The 18714-nt window shown below is 55.1% G+C and overlaps 1 protein-coding gene across 1 annotated transcript; it reads right to left on the minus strand.

Moving 5' to 3' along the window:
* Nucleotides 1-6864: 6864 nt before the first annotated feature.
* Nucleotides 6865-12665, minus strand: LOC147414040 (peptidyl-prolyl cis-trans isomerase H-like). The gene is made up of 9 exons (XM_086476318.1): nucleotides 12600-12665; nucleotides 11910-11974; nucleotides 11522-11545; nucleotides 10966-11010; nucleotides 10481-10523; nucleotides 9389-9503; nucleotides 8521-8684; nucleotides 7032-7130; nucleotides 6865-6933 (listed from the first exon to the last, which is right to left on the minus strand). Exons 1-9 carry the CDS (start codon nucleotides 12663-12665, stop codon nucleotides 6865-6867), a joined length of 690 nt encoding a protein of 229 aa, XP_086332444.1.
* Between the last annotated feature and the right edge of the window lie 6049 nt (nucleotides 12666-18714).

The following is an 18714-nucleotide window of genomic DNA, read 5'->3' on the forward strand; positions in this document are numbered from 1 at the left end:
AACCATAGAACTGGACGGTAAAGAAGCTAGGCAATTGGGATCCCTGGCTAAGAATGGAGGCATTGACAAGGCACTTGCAAGAAAGAAAGGCAATGCCAGCCTCTGGAAACGACTCTTAGCAGCTGTAAAGTACAGGTATCCCTTTAAGGAAGATATCGAATGCCGCCCAAGCAAATGGAACGCTATGGAAAAAGGTATTAAGTACCTGAGGGAATTAGCTGTGCGAGAGGTGATCTATAGTGACTGGCAAGCAATTACAGATCCCGATGAAATGCCATGTCAGCGACCCATATGGAGGAAGTTTGTACAGAGTGCACCATCAATGTATTCCCATACATTGTCAACAATGGTCTGGGGAGGAGATGCCGAGACACCAACTGTGAATGAGGTGGCTAACAAAGTGCGACAGTATGAGGACAGTCTCGCTGATCCCATGAAGGCCTGTGTCTCAGCTGTAGCTAAGGAAATGGCTGATGAAATATCTAAGAAAATGGAAAAAATGTATGAGAAATTGTCTAAGAAAGAGGATAAATCCTATTCTTCCCCTAAATGGACTCGTGTTGAAGCCATTAGGAGAAGACGCTATCCTGCAAGGCCAGCCCGAAGGGAACAGTACATGTCCCGAGGTTCCGTGTGGTCTTTCCTGCGTGAGCATGGAGAGGACATGAGTAAGTGGGATGGTAAACCTACTTTTGTCTTGCGGGCTCAAGTACGTAGGTTACAAGGTAGAACAAACAAAAGAGAAAGTTCTTCTACCAGAGCGATTGCTCCAGTGAATACAAACCCATTTCTTGATGGGTATTGCGCTAAAAATTAGAGGAGCCCTGCCTCCAGCCAGGTGGAGGAGAGGGACAACCGAATTTATTGGACTGTGTGGATCCGATGGCCTGGCACGTTAAAACCACAGAAATATAAGGCCCTTGTAGATACCGGTGCACAATGCACCCTAGTGCCATCAAATCGTAAAGGAACACAAACTGTTACTATTGCTGGAGTGACAGGAGGATCTCAAGAACTGACTGTTGTGGAGGCCGAAGTGAGCCTAACTGGGGACAAATGGGAGAAGCACCCTATAGTGACTGGTCCTGATGCTCCATGCATCCTTGGCATAGACTTTTTAAAGAGAGGGTACTATAAAGACCCAAAAGGTCGTCGGTGGGTTTTTGGTATAGCACCTATAGAGGCTAAAGAACTATTAGCTTCATTGCCTAAACTTTCAGAGGAGCCCACTGCTGTGGGACAGATGAAGGTTGAAGATCAACAGGTGCCAACTGCTACCAAAACAGTGCATAGACGACAATATCGTACCAGCCAAGACTCACTGATTCCCATTTCTAAGCTCATTCGTGAACTTGAGCGTAAAAAGGTGATTTACAAGACTCATTCACCCTTTAACAGCCCTGTATGGCCAGTGCGGAAGTCTAATGGAGAATGGAGATTAACAGTGGACTATCGTGGCCTGAATGAAGTTACACCACCGCTTAGTGCTGCTGTGCTGGACATATTAGAACTTCAGTATGAACTGGAGTCAAAGGCAGCTAAGTGGTATGCTACAACTGACATTGCTAATGCATTCTTTTCTATTCCTATAGCATCGGAATGCAGGCCACAGTTTGCTTTCACCTGGAGGGGTATCCAGTATACCTGGACTCGACTGCCCCAGGGGTGGAAACACAGCCCTACCGTCTGCCATGGACTGATCCGTTCTGCACTGGAGAAGGGTGGAGCTCCAGAACACCTGCAATACATTGATGACATCATTATATGGGGTAATTCAGCAGAAGAAGTCTTTGAGAAAGGTAAGAAGATCATTGAAATTCTCTTAGACGCCGGTTTTGCCATAAAAAGGAGCAAGGTCAAAGGACCTGCACAAGAGATCCAGTTTCTGGGAATCAAGTGGCAAGATGGGCGCCGCCAGATCCCAATGGACGTGGTTAATAAAATCTCTGCTATGTCCCCACCAACTAACAAAAAGGAAACACAAGCCTTCTTAGGTGTTGTGGGTTTCTGGCGAATGCATATTCCTGGTTACAGTCAGATTGTGAAACCTCTCTATGTAGCGACTCGAAAGAAAAACAGTTTTAACTGGGGCCCTGAACAGCAACAAGCCTTTGAACAAATCAAACGTGAGATTGTACATGCCGTATCTCTTGGGCCAGTCCGAACAGGACAGGACATTAAAAATATACTCTATACTGCAGCTGGGGATAATGGTCCAACCTGGAGTTTGTGGCAGAGAGCACCAGGGGAGACTCGAGGTCGACCCCTAGGATTTTGGAGCCGAGGATATAAAGGCTCTGAGGCCAACTATACCCCGACTGAAAAAGAAATACTGGCAGCGTATGAAGGAGTCAGAGCTGCTTCGGAGGTGATTGGTACTGAAGTACAGCTCCTCCTGGCACCATGGTTGCCAGTACTAGGCTGGATGTTCAAGGGTGAGGTTCCTTCTATTCATCATGCCACTGATGCTACCTGGAGTAAGTGAGTTGCCTTAATCACACAGAGGGCCCGGATAGGAAACCCCAATCATCCAGGAATTTTAGAAGTCATTACTGATTGGCCAGAAGGTAAAGACTTTATAATGACACCAGAAGAAGGGGTAACACGTGCTGTAGAAGCTCCACCATATAATCAGTTGCCAGATAATGAAAAGCAATATGCTCTGTTCACTGATGGATCCTGCCGCCTTGTAGGGAATCGTCGGAAGTGGAAAGCTGCTGTGTGGAGTCCCACACGACGAGTCGCAGAAGCGGCTGAGGGAGTAGGTAAATCGAGTCAGTTTGCTGAGGTAAAAGCCATCCAGTTGGCCTTGGACATTGCCGAACGGGAAAAGTGGCCAGTACTCTATCTTTACACTGACTCATGGATGGTAGCTAATGCCTTGTGGGGTTGGCTGAAACAGTGGAAGCAGAATAACTGGGAGCGCAGAGGTAAACCAATTTGGGCTGCTGCATTGTGGCAAGACATTGCTGCCCGGATGGAGAAACTAGTTGTCAAGGTACGTCATGTAGATGCTCACGTACCTAAAAGTCGGGCCGCTGAGGAACATCGAAACAATCAGCAAGCGGATCAGGCTGCGGAAGTGTTCCAAACAGACCTAGACTGGGAACATAAAGGTGAACTGTTTCTAGCTCGGTGGGCCCATGACACTTCAGGACATCAGGGAAGAGATGCGACGTACAAGTGGGCTCGTGATCGAGGGGTGGATTTAACTATGGACGCTATTGCGCAGGTTATCCACGACTGTGAAACATGCGTCTCAATTAAGCAAGCTAAACGGTTAAAACCTTTGTGGTATGGGGGACGATGGTTGAAATCTAAGTATGGAGAGGCCTGGCAGATCGATTATATCACATTGCCTCAAACCCGCCAGGGTAAGCGTTACGTGCTTACAATGGTGGAAGCGACCACCGGATGGCTGGAAACATATCCAGTACCTCATGCCACTGCCCGGAATACCATCCTGGGCCTTGAAAAGCAAATTTTGTGGCGACATGGTACTCCAGAAAGAATTGAGTCGGATAATGGGACTCATTTCAAAAACAATCTTATAGACAACTGGGCTAAGGAACATGGTATTGAGCGGGTATATCATATTCCCTACCATGCTCCAGCCTCTGGGAAAATTGAACGGTACAATGGACTATTAAAAGCTACTCTGAAAGCAATGGGTGGTGGAACTTTCAAAAACTGGGACAAGCATTTAGCACAAGCCACCTGGTTAGTTAACACCAGAGGATCTATCAATCGAGCCGGTCCTGCCCAATCCGACCTTCTACATACAGTTGAAGGGGATAAAGTCCCTGTGGTGTGTGAAAGGAATTTGTTGGGAAAAACTGTGTGGGTATTTCCTGCTTCGGGCAAAGGCAAACCCATTCGTGGGGTTGCTTTCGCTCAAGGACCTGGTCATACTTGGTGGGTAATGATGAAGGATGGTGAAGTCCAATGTGTACCTCAAGGGAATTTCACTTTGGGTGAGAACACTTAATTCTGACCTGTACAGTGTTAATTGCTACATAATACTAACAGTGTTCAATAAGTGTCTTTCAGAATAACTGGAGCTAGCCTCATCGAGTGACGTCCAACAACTTCTTCGAGATGGACTTGCAAACCCTGGGCACGAACCACAACGAACTTCATGACATCTTTCCTGCCCTGAGAGACTGCTATGGAAGAATGGAAATCCATAATCATGAACTAAACAAACCTAATGAACTTTCATGTAAAAAGACAAATTATAAGCTAGTAATCAGTATGACGTAAATGGTATGGAATAAGGGGTGGAATGTCCTGCTTTGGGCTAAATCAGAACTAATTCTGGTTTAGTGCTTTAACTTTTCAGTTAAGTCCCCTCTAACTACCAGCACTTTCTGAAACAGCAGCCTGTTTTTCCAGACAGTGACTGCTCCCAGCAGTGATAAGGCCTGATGTTTATAGTTCGTACCAAGGGATGGGATGCAGAGAGGCCCTTGCTTATACTTGTTCTTATGGCGACCAAGGTCACTGCTAAATCTTGTACTGCGTGTTGGGGTGCCAGGAGTGAAAAGGGTCGCACCTACAGGGAGGAGCGAACTGGACAGGTGACCCAAACCTGACCAACAGAGTATTCCATCCCATAGACGTCATATTCAGTATAAAGCTGAGAGATCACGAGGGTCTCGCCCCTTCGCTCCCCTTCGCTCTTCTTCGATGGCCGACATCTGAGGAGGACTGATCCGTGCATCCCTGAATCCAGTGCCTGAGTCCAGCTCCTGCATCCCGTCCCTGTCTGCTGCCGAGTCCAGCCTGGGACTGCCCCAGTGCCAGCCCTGCGGTGTAGTGATGACGTATGGTCATCGGGGGGGGGGGGGGGGGGAGTTGGGTTCGCTATTGGTTTTGTCTATATTTGTACATACTGTATAGATTTCATTTTTTTTCTTATTCTTATTCTTATCTTTTCTTTTATTGTTATTGTTCCATTAAAGCTGTTTTAGTTTTCTTTTCCAAACCGTAAAGTCTCTCTCTCCCTTGTTCTCTCTCCTTTTCCCTTTTGGGAGGGGAGAGGGGTTAGTAGAGAGCGTCTGTCATTCGTTAGTGGCCGGCCCAGCCTCAAACCGTGACAGTCAGCTTGCAACCCAATTCTGGAAGGAGAAAGTCAGTTTTTCCACCGACCGGCAGCCTCAGCTGCGCCCTCGGTAACCGTGCAGGATAAGGAGGCCCAATTTCTGCTCCTAGAGCATAAGCATTCTTGGCTTCCCAGCCCAAAGCCCTGCCCTAACACCCACGTCGCACCCAGGTAAATTCCTCTAACGCCCGTGCCACACGACAGCCCGACGGCCTGGTGCCGCCACGCGCCAGGGGAGGTTTTACAAACGCTTGTTTACAACACGACTCGCCCCAGAGCCCAGCAAACTCACGGGGATGGAGCCTGCGCCGCGCCAATTCCTTCTGCTTCAGCAAGGCTGCGTGTAGAAAGGCTCTGGCTGTTCCCAAGACGCCAAGAACCTCTCTGCCAGGCAGCCCGACTTACCTGCCCAGTAAAGGAGCTGCTGTAGCACGGCACTGCCGTGCTCTGCCATGCTCCCTTCACCCCTTCTTGCCCATTTCGCAATCGCCCAGCAGCAGGGCCCCGCACCACCACGCCCAGTAGAAGCTCCCTGCTGAACCAGCTAGGGACAACACACGTTGCTGAAGACTCTGCAGTCCTCCTCACCTGAAGAAGAATCTCTTCCCGAGCACGTCAACTGATGTGCTCTGCACGCATATTTAACAAAATTCTTTATTTACATTTCAAACTGTGAGAAAACCCAAAAAAGGTAAGATGCCAATGATGAAGTACTTTCAGGAGAACGTCAAGAGCGCGGATCTGGCCTGCAGAGAGGACTGGGGCAGTGGGGGAACTGGCTGGAGATGGAACGGCATGGAGCCAGCACAGGCCTAAGCACCGGCAAAGGAACGCTGAAACGCAGAAGAAACAGGTCCGAAACGCTGGACGGCCATTCCCGACTCATCCTACAACAGCAAGACCGTGCAGTGACACTGGGTGCCGCCTCAGCGGTTTTCACGGGAGCGCTACTTGCTGCACGCATCAGCTCACCCTGAGCCAGAGAACGCGGGCGTCCTCCTGGGTCTCCATGCCGGGCCTCTGCACCCGCCTCCGAACCCAAACCCACCAGCGCCTCTTTCTCCCGGCTGATTTTAAAGGGTCTGGACAAGTAACTGACTCAGCTGGCTGAAGCTGGGCAAGGCAGATGCCCTCCTTGTCTCCAGGCAGCTGAGAGGCAGCAGGCTGCAGAAAGGCAGTTCCTAAAACCTGGCTGGGAAGTCAGCGAGGTGGCACCGGCCTCGTCCCTAATAGGGAAAAGCTGCCGGTCTCAAGCTGGATCTTGGCCAGAGATCATGTGCTCCAAGCAGAAATGATGAACAAGCCTGGGCCTGAGGACAGCCCTATAGGGGACCCCACCCATCAGCACGGGTCTGCCCATCTGCAAGAAAGCCTGGGAACAAGGTCGTCCCTCTCTTCAAAAGCCTATCGACGCCACCAGAAGCACCAGGGAAACGAAAGAACAATTACATCCCCTGTTGTCACTTCATCAAGCAGGAGGAGCTCCCCAGAGTCTGGAGTGCCACAGATCTGAAAGACTCTGTTATGGAAGCGGGGACAAAGTGTCTTCGTGGGCAATTCCAGACCTCTCTGGAAATCATCGAATGGAAGGCCAAAAACGGTGGGGATTTGCTGGCGCTTCACTGAGCTGAGTCAGCTCTCTACAGACTCAAAGGACTGCGAAACTAAGTCAAGAGAAAAGGAAAGGAGCAGAGCAGCCCAGAGGCTGATTGCACTGGCGGCCTGCGAAGACACACTTACCCCATTTCTGTTTCACTGCTCTACATTTCCCCACACTGGGAGATCACAACCGGCAGCTTGGGTTTGTTGTTTGGACCCGTCGGCACATTCTGAGGACAGACAAACGTATAGCGTTAAACCTCATAAAAGCTCGGCAAATCCCGCGAGTGACAGGTACTCCAAGACCGGCTGAGAGAGAGATGCCTACAGCATCAGGAACCGGGAAATCCAGACACAGCTCCGAGTCGCACAGAAGCACCATCACGCATTTGGGCAACGGACCCAGCCATAAGCTGCTGCACTCTCTCTGCGGGCAGAGGTTTGGGATACAGACCAGACCCCGATCCCTCCAAGGGGAGGGAAGGCACAGAGCTAAAGCCAGAGAGCTCCTCCTGAGATACAGCAGGCATCACGTCGCTTGAGGCTGCTCTGGCCTAAAGCTTGAAAGTTACTAATTACAGCTGCAACACGCGAAGCAAACTTGCCTTTGTACGGCCTTTGCGGAATCCAAACACCAGACAGTCCCACAGCAACCCTCATTCTGAACCTCTCCTTCTGCTGGACTCAGCTGCTCCTTTCTGAGTCTCTTACTTATTTCCCTCAACTCGCCCCTCGCTGCAGTGACGCACAAGGCAGGCACACCGCAACCCTGCCATCGGTGCTCCTGGCAAAGAGGGTCAGCAACACGTGCATCACACCGCGCCGTACCCTTCCTTGCACGGGACCTGTTCTCAACACCGGACGGGGGTCAGCTCTGTGCTCGCCCCGCTTCCCAGACCGAGGGTGGAGGCCCTTGCGCACATTAGCCAGGCGCGGGCCAGGGAGTTAAGTTTCGCCCGTCTCGATCTCACCGCTGTTTGTTACATCTCCTCATCTCCTCAGACACCCAGTCACGACGCTGGAAGCCCTTCAGGAGATGACTTTCATTTTTCTTATCAAACACGCTGATCACGGATCAGCAGAACTGATCATTCAGCATCCACGGAATAATCCCGGGCAACGGCACAGAAGTGATCTGCTTCACACCCTCGTCTGGGTTGCTGACGGAACAGCTTTTCAATTCAGCTTCCCCAACAAATGCAAAGCGTCGCAAATAAAGCCACAGGAACACAATCCCCGCTCAAAGACCAACCAGCAACCACGACAGCACAGCATTTCTAAAGTCAATCTATAGGACAGCATTTGCCTCAACGCCTTTCCTGCCATTTTATAACAACGACAACCGGTAACACCAGTTATCAACGCTGCTGTTCCCTGGTACCCTGTAAACAGACAGCGGCAGAGAACAGAACCACCCTTGTCAATCCTCTGTACCACTTGCCCAAGGGGACGTTCGCGGAGAAATAGGCAAATTCAACTTACTTCCATTTTTCTCATGACCAACAGCCCATCGATGATTTTACCTAGAATGAGAAAATTCTTCCATCTCAATACGGCCGGATTTACCTTTGCTCCCCGCCACTCATCACAGGTACATGCACTTTTGGTCCCGCTGGAAAGTCTGGTGCAGTGTAAAGCTACTGGCCACGTCAGGGCTGGCTTCCGAGCTCTAAACGGGCAAAGGAAACGATCCCTCTTAAAACGTGCTCCACAGGCGAGGGGCGAAGAACAAGCAGTCCCCGGCTGTTTCTTCGAGCAGCTGCGCCACAGGCAGTGTCCCTCAGCCGGGACGCCAGGCCGCCGCTGCCGGTACTCACCGAACACGACGGGTTTCCAATCCAACCAGTCACATTTGGAGCACGTAACGAAAAACTGACAGCATTTTTACTTATCGCTAGCCAGCTGCGGAAGGACCCAGCTGGGAGGGACCACGGCTTGGCCCGGCAGAGCGACTCCGGAGCCACGCCGCTTTCACACAAAGCTGCCGAGACCAGCGCGGGATCCCTCGTCCCACGCCACGGCACACTGCTCGCTTAGCTGTGTCGTGACACCTCTTTCTGGGCCGTGCTTGGAACGGGAGGAGTAACTAATGCACATGGCGAATGCTCTAAGCAAGTGCTTTAAGGGCAGGGCAGCTGAAAGAGCTGGGCGAGAAGCAGCTGCGGACAGGAACGCTGCAGCACCGGCTCCGCTTGCTGTCTGTGGCCAAAGTCAGGGTACTGTTCCTACCAGGCAACGGGCAACGCTTGCAGTTTTTCCTACAGCGTGGAACAGGAAGCCTATGTTAGCAAAGGCACCCTGGGAACGCTGCTACGGCTTCGGAACGCCCCACCTCTTTGCCTCCCCCTTGCTGAGGTCAGTGCTCGGTAACAGCATCGGGGAGGAAGAAAACCCCACCGCTTGCCACCCTACACAAACCGCAAGAGCCACCAAGCTCTTCTCAAAGCTCATCGAGCAAAGCCTGCCCCAGCCCTCCAACGGGGGAAAAGAAAGGATGCTGCAGGATCATCATCGGGACTTCGCTGTTCCTCCACGCATTAACCCACGAGCAGCCTTCTGACGAGCACTCACACAGCCGGTCTTTCAGCCCTTGGGTCCAGCGGTGGAGATGTCTGTTGCCTGGCAAAGACCTGATACACCCAGGAAAAGGGCACAGAGAAAGTACCTAAAGCTTTTCCGTCTTACAACGGCAGTGTTTTCTACTCACCATAGAGAGCAGCCCAGGAGCAGAGTGTTTCAGCTTGAAGTTTTCGTCGGCAAAAGGACCCCTGTATATACTGGCTACTCCGGTGCCGTCTCCCTGGGTGACAGAGGTGCCCCGTCAGCCTCAGCGCTTGTTCTGAGCCAGCGCTACCCAACGGTTCAGTTTATTAAAACACAAATTTAAAAGCCTCACGCAAAAGGACAGGGCTCAACTCTGCCCCAAATGGATGCTCCCCTGCCCTCCATACGCACCAGGAGCCAACACATTCAATGTCTGGTGCAAGCCCTAATGCTTGAGCAGCTCCAGGGGGAGGAATAAAGCCCGCGGGGGCATCGCAGCAGCATCGCAATTAGCGACCACCTAAAGTCTGCTGCGGCTGAGCCGCCCGCCGTGCGGTCACTCCCCTCAGCGACTTTCAGACAACCAAGTTTTAGGAAGTTTGGATTAAAAAACCTTCATCACGCCCCCTCACGTTTTGAAACGCTTCCAGAAATGAAATCATTTTACTGGGTCCTAGGACAGCCAAGAGACCCCGCGGTCCTCCAGCCTTCCCCACACACTCTGCTTCTCCCCAACTCAGAGCACGACCACCACTGCCGGCACAAACTCTGTCCTCTTTTGGCACAATTCACTGACAAAAAGTTCGTTTGCACGGAAACGATCTCTTGCACCACATGCTTCTCGGTTGCCTACTTAAGGTCACTCTCCGCAAAGCAAAGACAAACTCGCAGGGTTTCTTGTTCGGGGGGACAGGAGAAGGCGGGGAAGGACAACAGGGTAAAAAAAAAAAATCTTTGCCAATTTGAAAAGCCTCGAGCTGTACTGCCACGGGGCTTTTTAGAGAGGAACTCTTTGGGGGAGGAGAGGGTATGTGCACACAAGACTCACGATTCCTTTCCAAGTACATTACAGCCTGCTGCAGTGAGATGGCAGCAAAGCTACAAGGAAACCTCCAGTGACTACTGGGGACCTCAAAAGAGAGCCAACAGAGCCCCCAAATCAGCACGCACCCTTGGAAACAGTGCCTATTACACCACGCAGGAGAAGCCCCAAAGGAATACAGAGGTACATACGTTTACAAAGTCACCTCCTTGGATCATGAAATCCTTTATCACCCTAAACAAGGAAAAGAATACTTAGTTCTCAGCAGACAAATGCCTCAAGAAGAATACTACGTGGTAAAAAGGAGTTTGGCCTCGCAGCAGCACCACGGAAGTTATCAGGGCCTACGAACGCTACAGTCTCAAGTCTACCACAAATATTAACTACTGGTTGCTATCAGGTGATTTGGGAGCCACTGCTCTTCGACCAGGGACAGCGATTAGGTGACAGATGCCAGAAAATGATCTCTGACCTGGCCCACCAGGAACGGGGGATCCCTCCCAGTGACCCCAGCGTACACGTCTGACAGCGCCCCCAAATCCCCCACAGCTACAGAAGGACAATTAGCTGCCACCCACAAAGGCCTCCCAGACCAGTAACGCCTTGAAGGCGCGTCTCAAAACCCCAGCTGGCTCAGGCTGCTATTTAGGTGCCTGAACAAAAGCAGGGGAATTACCTGTGGAAAGTGCTTCCTTTATAACCCACAGGGACACCATCTTTCCTGCAAGGAAATAAACAGGAACATCACTGCGACTCACTGGACAGCCCACGCAAAACCCTCCCAGGGATCCGGAGCCCCAAAGGGCTGCCCTGTACCTCAGCAGCTGCCTTGATACACAACCAAGCGCTGCAGCCTGGCTCTCAGCTGGTGCTCTCGGGGGCACAGGGAAACCTCCGGTGGGCCCTGCACATGAACTGACGTGGTTCCCTACAACCTCCACACCATCACCTTGACGGGATCCCGCGGCAAGCTGCAGCACGGGCGGCTGCGAGTTGCAGACAGGCCGTTCTAGAGCGACCTGAGCACGAACACAGTCATGCCCAAATGGCAAAGTCTGCCACCTCCGCGACCCACCGACGAGCCCGGCACAACTTCATCCCAGCAGGTTTCTCTCCCTCTTTCCTTTTGTACTGGGACAGTGAGAGAAAATCCCAAGTGACCCTTCTTCCTACTTGCCCAGCCCTCTTTCTCGCAGTAGCCTACTTAAAAAGACCCACTAGAACCCACTCACCTGAATTCCCCCGTACAAAACTGCCTGGAAAACAAAAAAGAGAGCAGAGCGTGAGGCACATCCGTCGGCCCGTGGCAAAATAACCGGGCGGCGAGGAGAGCCCTACCGTGACCTTAAGGCAGCCCCCTTCATAGATGCACCGGGCCTATCGGAAGCTCCACCGAGGGAGCAGAGAGGGACCGGAGGCCTTCACCTTCCAGCCAGACGGGCTCCCCCGGGGATCAGCATGCTGCACCGTCACATCTCTCTGGCAACGCAGAGAGGAGCAAAGCAGGTGCAGCAGTTCGCGGGGGCAGGCAGTCGCTCTGCCACCAGAGACGTTCCTGCACCGAAAACCCTTCGCAGGCCGGCTCCAGGCTGAGCCGCAGGAACGCCGGCCGCTCCTCACCTGAAGTTCTCCGCCGTTTTGGGGACAACGTCGGCGAACAGCTCCATCTTCATGCGGCCGACCTCCTGGGCAAGACGGCGGCCACATGAGCCTTCTGGGCCCCACTCGCACCCACCGGCCTCCCCACCGCTGCACCCAGGCAACTCCCGCCAAGTCAGCCTCCTGCTGCAACCCCAGCCCTGCAAGCCCCCTCCCGATGCAGCCCTGCACCTCCACACCCCTCCCCCGCAGCACTGCCCCAAGCCCCTGCCCACGCGCCCCTGCAACCCCACAGCCCCCGCTGAACCCCGACGCGCCCCTCCAACCACTTGCGCCCCTCACAGCCCCACGACGGACCCTGCGACCGCCCCCTCCCAGCGCACCCCCACCCTTGCGCTCCTACACTCCCCACGAGACCCAACAGCCCCCCCCGCACCCCGGCCAACCCCCTCCCGCACCACCAACAAAAAGACCCCGCCCTGCACCCCTGGCCGCTCCCCTCCCCTCCCCTCCCCAACAAGCCCCCCCGCCCTCCCGCTGCACCCCCGCAACACCCCACCGCACCCCCGCCGGCCCCTCCCGCTGCACCCGCGGCCCCCGGCCCCGCCGCGCGGCTCCCGAGAGCCCCAGGGGCCGGGGCCGGGGCCGGGGCCGGGGCCGGGGCCGGGGCCGGGGCCGGGGCGGGGCCGGGGCGGCGGCGCCCTCGCCCACCTGCCCGCCGATGGCGACATCGAAGAAGACCACGGGGTTGTTGGGGTTGGACGCCAGCACCGCCATCGCGGCCGCCTCTCCCGGCAGCGGCCGCGGCAGCGGGAGGCGGGGCGCGCACGCGCCTTCCCTCGGCTGCCCTCCCTGCCTGCCGGCGGGCAGCGGCGGGGGCTGGCGGCCCCGCAGCCGGGGCTCTGTGGCCCCGGCCCGCCCCGGAGTCGACCCGCCAGGCCGGGCGGCGCCGGGAGGGTGCCAGGGGCCTGCGGAGGGCTTGAGGAGATTGGCGTTCCCCTGGGCTTTGTCCCTCGTGGGCAGCTCTCGGCTCCCTTCTTGGCAGGGCCGGGCTGCTGCCCTCTGGCCCTTGGCGCCGGCCCCGCCGGGGGAGACCCCAGCCTGCTGCCTCCAGGATGGCTCCTGCCCCCGGGGCTTTCCTGGGCAGCTTGGCAGGGCCGGGCTTCAGCAGGGGGCAGGGCCTGGCCTTCAAGCACGTCTCCTCCTGCCTTAGTGCGGGCCTGCTGCAGCGCAGAGGGTAGACAGGCCAGCTCCAGTGCCCCACGGGAGACTTCAGGGAGCGCTGGCGAGCGGCACTGCTGCGGCCATCACCAGATTGAGGATTTGGGGCTACTGCTTAGCGACCCCCTTGCTCTTCCCACCTTGCCTTGAAGAGCAAGAATTCTAATTGGCGAATAGCAGTAGGAGAGACTAATGATTATGCTGGGAAAGTAAGTCTCAAAGGGAATAAATGATCAAATACGAAATACAATCTCTATTGCCAATGCTGCTAGCACGCCCCTGTAAAATCCCAGACCGAAGGTCTTCATTAACCAATGCTCTGTTCGTGGTTAGAAACAAGGACAGTCTGTTGTAGTCCAAGATGTCTGCCAGACAGGATTTATTACGGTACCCGCTGTGTGTAATCCTTGAATCATGACCAAAGCAGCTGCGAGCCAAGGACGTGTTCCCTGACCATCCGCAGTCAATTCGAGGAGCGGTCGAGACCTCCGACTCACGGGCCACCTGCCCAAATGATAGCCCCTACTCAAAGGGGAACAATGGACAGAGGCTGTGCGCTAATTTGCATCAGAAGCGAGGAAAGAAGAACCAGTCATCGAGAGGAAGAGAATGAATATGCATTGTATAAGCTAAATACGTATGAATTGAATATAGAAATACTCGTTGGTTGCAGTGTGCAGGCGGACATCCTTGGGAAGGATCCCGTGTCCCCGGTGCGCAGCGTTAATAAAGGACGTCTCTACTTCTCTAACTGGGTGCAGAGAATGAATCTGAGAAAACTCAACAACAACTCAGCGTTATCGAGCGGGGATTCTTTATGACGGCACCGGGCAGCACGGGGGATAGCTCCTTCCATCCGTGCTCCAACGGGCCAGCAAAACACATCAGTTCCTATACACAGAAATCATACCCCTCCGTCAGATTCCCTGAGTGGTGATGAGTTCCCAGCGTTCCTAGTCTTCCTCACCTGTCCACCAGTTGAATCCTTCTTCTTGAGCACAAACCTGGGCCCCTTCTCTGATGCAACCTGTTGTAACAATCAGTCCTGTACTAGAGGCGTCTCCTTGATGTCTGGAGCTTTGTCTCCTTAAGGTCTGGCAAGATGTCAGCTATTTATCAGCTTTGCTCAGCAAACAGCTAAAACCATCCTTGCAGGGGAAGAAAAACTCAGGAGAAATGCAAGTAAAGTTTTTCGGTATCTTAGTCAGGGATTGTCGGGGGTTTAACTCTTCCAAGAAGTTTTTCTGACCGCTGCAGATTTGCAACAGCACCTCTGGGGAGAAGGGCTTGACATGCACCCAGGCGACCGTGAAAGTCATTGTGCGGCCCTTGACCAAAGGCAAGGCCTTGGGCTTGTTGCTGGAGAACATCAGCATCCCGGCGCGCCCAGGAAGGAGAGGGGCCTTGAGGTGCTCTGTGGATACGACGGGGACCCTGACTAAGGATTACCTTCTCTGTTAACCACCTGGATATTGGGGAGGAACCCACTCTTGGAGAGTTTTCCGAGGAGCCTAAGTGGAGGGGGAGCTGCTGATCTGCTGACGGGCAAGGCTTCTGTACGGGGTCCTGGGGCGCTTGGGAGGTGCCCGGGGAGGACGTGCAGCGTGATCCAGACCCCGACGGGACTCCCTCTGCACTCTGCCGTCCCCGTGGGCCCCGCTGGCTCCCCGCCGCGTCTCCCGCGGGGGAAGAGCCCTTGCGTGCACACCAGGAACATCTAAGGCTTTGCCCCAGGGTGACTCCACCCGGGACCCTCTTTCGTTTCCTGAGTGCCCGCTCCCAGCCCACCCCCATCCTCTGTCTCCACCAGACTCTGACAAGGGGCCCCAATCCAGACTTCAGCCTCGGACAGAGCACTCGCCGCTCACCCCCTCGAGCCCACGGGGAACGCAAGAAAAGCACCAGGCCCCTTGAGGGTGCCCTTCCTTGCGCCTCTTCTTAAGCCCGGCCTCGAAGGAGGCGTCCAACCCTAAGGCAGTGCCCAGAACAGATCCCTTTTGACTGCAGACGGGCTGCCGGGGGTAGCTCTGACACACCAGTGCCCCTTGCCTCTCCCTGCTCGCGGGGACGGCAACGCCCCCAGAGACCCAGCAGGAGCATCGACACCGTTCGAGGCCGTCTTCCCCCAAGCCCAACGGGACGGAGCGGAAACGAAGGAAGAGCGACAGCAGGGAACTGCAGCCTCCGGCAGCCTTCAGCAGAGGTGGCTCCAGGGCAGCAGCCAGGGGGTTGTGGGTGCTCCAGAAGGAAGCCCGAGCGGTCCAGGCTGTCCCAAACGGCACGTCATGGTGACCGGGTTGCCCTGACAGGTACACGGAGGAGTCGTGAAAGGCACAGCAAAGGAGACGGGGTGCAGGAGAAAGTGCAGCAAGGGAGATGGGGTGCAGGAGAAAGCACACGGCGGGGCCTGGAGATGCAGCCAAAGGCACAGCAAGGAGTTGGGGGAGCCCGAAAGGCACACCGCGGGGCCTTGGGCTGCTCAGAAAGGCGTCCTTAGGGGCTTTATCGTCCTGAATGGCAGTGCAATTGCCGTGGAGATCACTGAAATTCACACCTGGGGGGCTGGGGCACCCTGAAAAGCACAGCCGCGGGCGGCAGGAGCAGCTAAAGGCTAAGTGAGACGTGCAGGGGAAGCCCAAAAAGCCGAGCAAGGGTCTCGGAGCAGCCCAAAATGTACCCTGGTGGCCTGGGGTAGCCCTCTGGCAGACAGACAGAAGGCTCTACGGTGTACCAAAGGGCACCCCCACACACCCAGGGGTTTTGGGTGCACAGAAAGGCACGTTGAGGGGCGCGGGGAGACCCAGCATCACACCCAGGGGTGCAGCGTGTGCCCAAATCCATGCGCAGGGGGGCTGGGCACACCAGTCGCTTCCCCTTGGCCCCGTGGGCTGTGTGTGTGCAGAGAGGCTCTGAGCGTGCGGGCCCCTCTGCCCCGCCCAGCCCCCAGAGCCTTATGATGTCACTCAGCCGTTCATGACGTCAGCGCACAGGTCCACTAGACCTGGGGCGCTGGCACAGTCCCTGCACACACCGTACCTGCTGGTGCTGCTGGTGCTGTGCCAGTGGCTCTGGCGGTGCTGGTGCTGCCAGTGCAGCCAGTGCTGTTGCTGCTGGTGGAGCTGGTGGAAGCGGTGCTGCCGGTGCCGGCGGTGCTGGTGCTGGTGTCACTGGTGGAGCTGGTGCTGGCCGGTGGAGCTCAGCCCGTAGGCAGCTGCCCGTGCCCTGCCGATCCTCGGGGCTCGGCTCCGCCGCTCGCAGCCGGCCCCCAGCAGCGCCCGCCGAGTCCTGCCGGCCCCTGCTGCCCGGAGAGAGGGGAGGCGAGGCCGTGCAGTGCCCGTTCCCACGGGGCCATGAAGAGCATCTGGCGGTTCCTGCGGCGCAGGACGGCGCGGGTGGTGCCCGAGCCCTCCGGGAGCCGTCGTGCCGATGAGCTCCGGCCGCACGGCCGGGACCAGCTGCACCCTGCGGCCGCCACCATCGACTGCGCCCCGTTGCGGCCGGTGCAGGAGCCCAACACCGGCCGCTGGGGCAAGGAGTCTGCCCTCTGTAAGGCGCCACCAGACCAAGAAGCCGTCGAGGAGAGCAACAGCTCGGGGGGGGCGGTACGTAAACCCAAACATTTTAAATTGCCGTCCTCCTCGTAGGACGGTGCTACACGCCAGCGTGAAATCAGACCTTTCCTCGAGTCATGTCCGATGCAGAGTTGTTGACAACTCTTTTCTAAGCTGACGTCAAGCTGGTGGGAGTCCTGGTTCTCGGAAATGCTGCCCCTCTCCCCTCTTCTGAGCTGCTTTCCTAAGTTCTGCCAATCTGTGCTCTTTATCTCTGAACAGACAGGGTCGTGTTCATCCCCTTCCCACCCGAGCCCTGGAAGCCATCAGCCGTCAGATATCGTTGATGCGGAAGTGTGTCAAATAATTGTCCGATTGCTCAGCGTGCGTGAGCACATGTCTCTGGTGCAAGAAACCAACCAGAGCTTGTCTCAGCAGCTGAGCAGAGCTGAAAGAGAAGTGGAAGAACTGAGAAAAGCCCTCTCGGAAAAGACATCGGCTTTACACGTAACACAAAGAGAATTACTTCAGGTCCAGAATCAAGCAAAGGAGCAGCATGCTGTACTCCTTGAGACAGACCAGGAGACGAAAGACACCATCGAGGAGGCAGAAGAGCTGCAGGAAGAACTGGCCAAGCTGAGAAGTGAAAACCTTTTCCTCCGTCGGCAGCTGGGAGAGGCGCAGGAGACCGCCCAAGCACAAGCGGTGAGTGATGCCTTAGGAAGCGAGGCCGTCAGAGTAGAAGAAGGGGTGAGGTGAGCACTGCCCCCTTTTGATGGAATTGCAAAGGTTTTGGCAAGCCCTGAGACGCGCTTAGACATCTGTATGTACGCGTATGCACTGACTGGCTTTACCCCGCTTCCTACTTAAACGCCCTTAAGATTCCCAAAATATTTTAGGAAAAAGGTCTGTTATTTGTGGGAGCATACCCAAGATAATAGAAGCCAAATCTGATGGCTCCACTCTTGTCTCTAAAACTCGGGGTCTCTGAAAATACTGGCAGTAGGGCTGGCAGGCCAGGAAGCCCAGACCACCTTCTTGCCGAGGAGATGTGCTGCAGTTTGCTACCTGGTAAATGGCAAAAGCTTGTGTTTTCCGTGGCATCACTTCTGCCGTGTTCTTGCACTAATCAGTGGGTTGGGTTCTGAAGTGTGCAGGATCAAATGAGGTGCAGAAAAGGATTATTATTGCTAATTCCCGATAAAGTGTCTGGTAGCCATTGGAGAGGTGGTGCTTCTCATGGGCTTTGACACCAAGACGTGCAGAAGTGCTTTGAGTAGAAGCATGGAAACCTTTTGTTCCTGTGACTCAGACAGTGAGGGATCAAAGGGATCCGTATCAGATCCTGGCCTATACATTCAGAAGGTTTTTAATCCATGTCCAAATTCAGTCCGAGATTTCAAAGCTGCAGCAAAAGCTAAAGGATTCAGAACACCAACTCCAGCTGGCAGAGGCCCATGTTTCAGAGAAGAAACTCCTGGAGGGGGAATTGAAGGGGACCCGAGCAAATGAAGCTTGTGCGCAGCAAGAACTTCACGAGGAGCGGCTGAACAGGTACCCAGAGCTGGGGAAGGGCTGTGCTGGGTGCGGAGGGGAGGCGTGTGCCAGCAAATGCTGCTGGGCCAGCCTGCAGCTCCCTGCTGCAGCTCCACGGCTGGCCCTAGGCGGGCTCAAGGAGTCAGGGCAGCACGGGTTTTACCTCCTTTGTGTCCTTTGGACCTGCCAGTGTCCCTGGCAGAGCTCCCCCCATCCCCTCTGTGTCAGATTTGAAAGAGCTTTGGAGGCTTCAGCTGCCTCAGAAGGTGCGTGGCCCCTCCTGCCAGCCCAGTGATTTGGTTTACCCTCCAGCTGCCGGCAGGGCCCTTTCTTGTGCCGCTGGCATTGAGGATCCCGGACACAGCACGCACCTTTCACGTGCCACTGGGAGGTGGGGACAGCCAGGACGTCCTGATTTCTTTCTGCCCTCGCTGTTGCCCAGGGCAGGTGCAGAGCAGCGTGGTGTTGGGTTTAGATCCCAGCCAGCCTTAAATTCACGGAGGCAGGCCTCCACGTCA

This window comes from Leptosomus discolor, chromosome 20, assembly GCF_034619465.1.
Source record: "Leptosomus discolor isolate bLepDis1 chromosome 20, bLepDis1.hap2, whole genome shotgun sequence".
NCBI classification, from domain to species: Eukaryota; Metazoa; Chordata; class Aves; order Leptosomiformes; family Leptosomidae; genus Leptosomus; species Leptosomus discolor.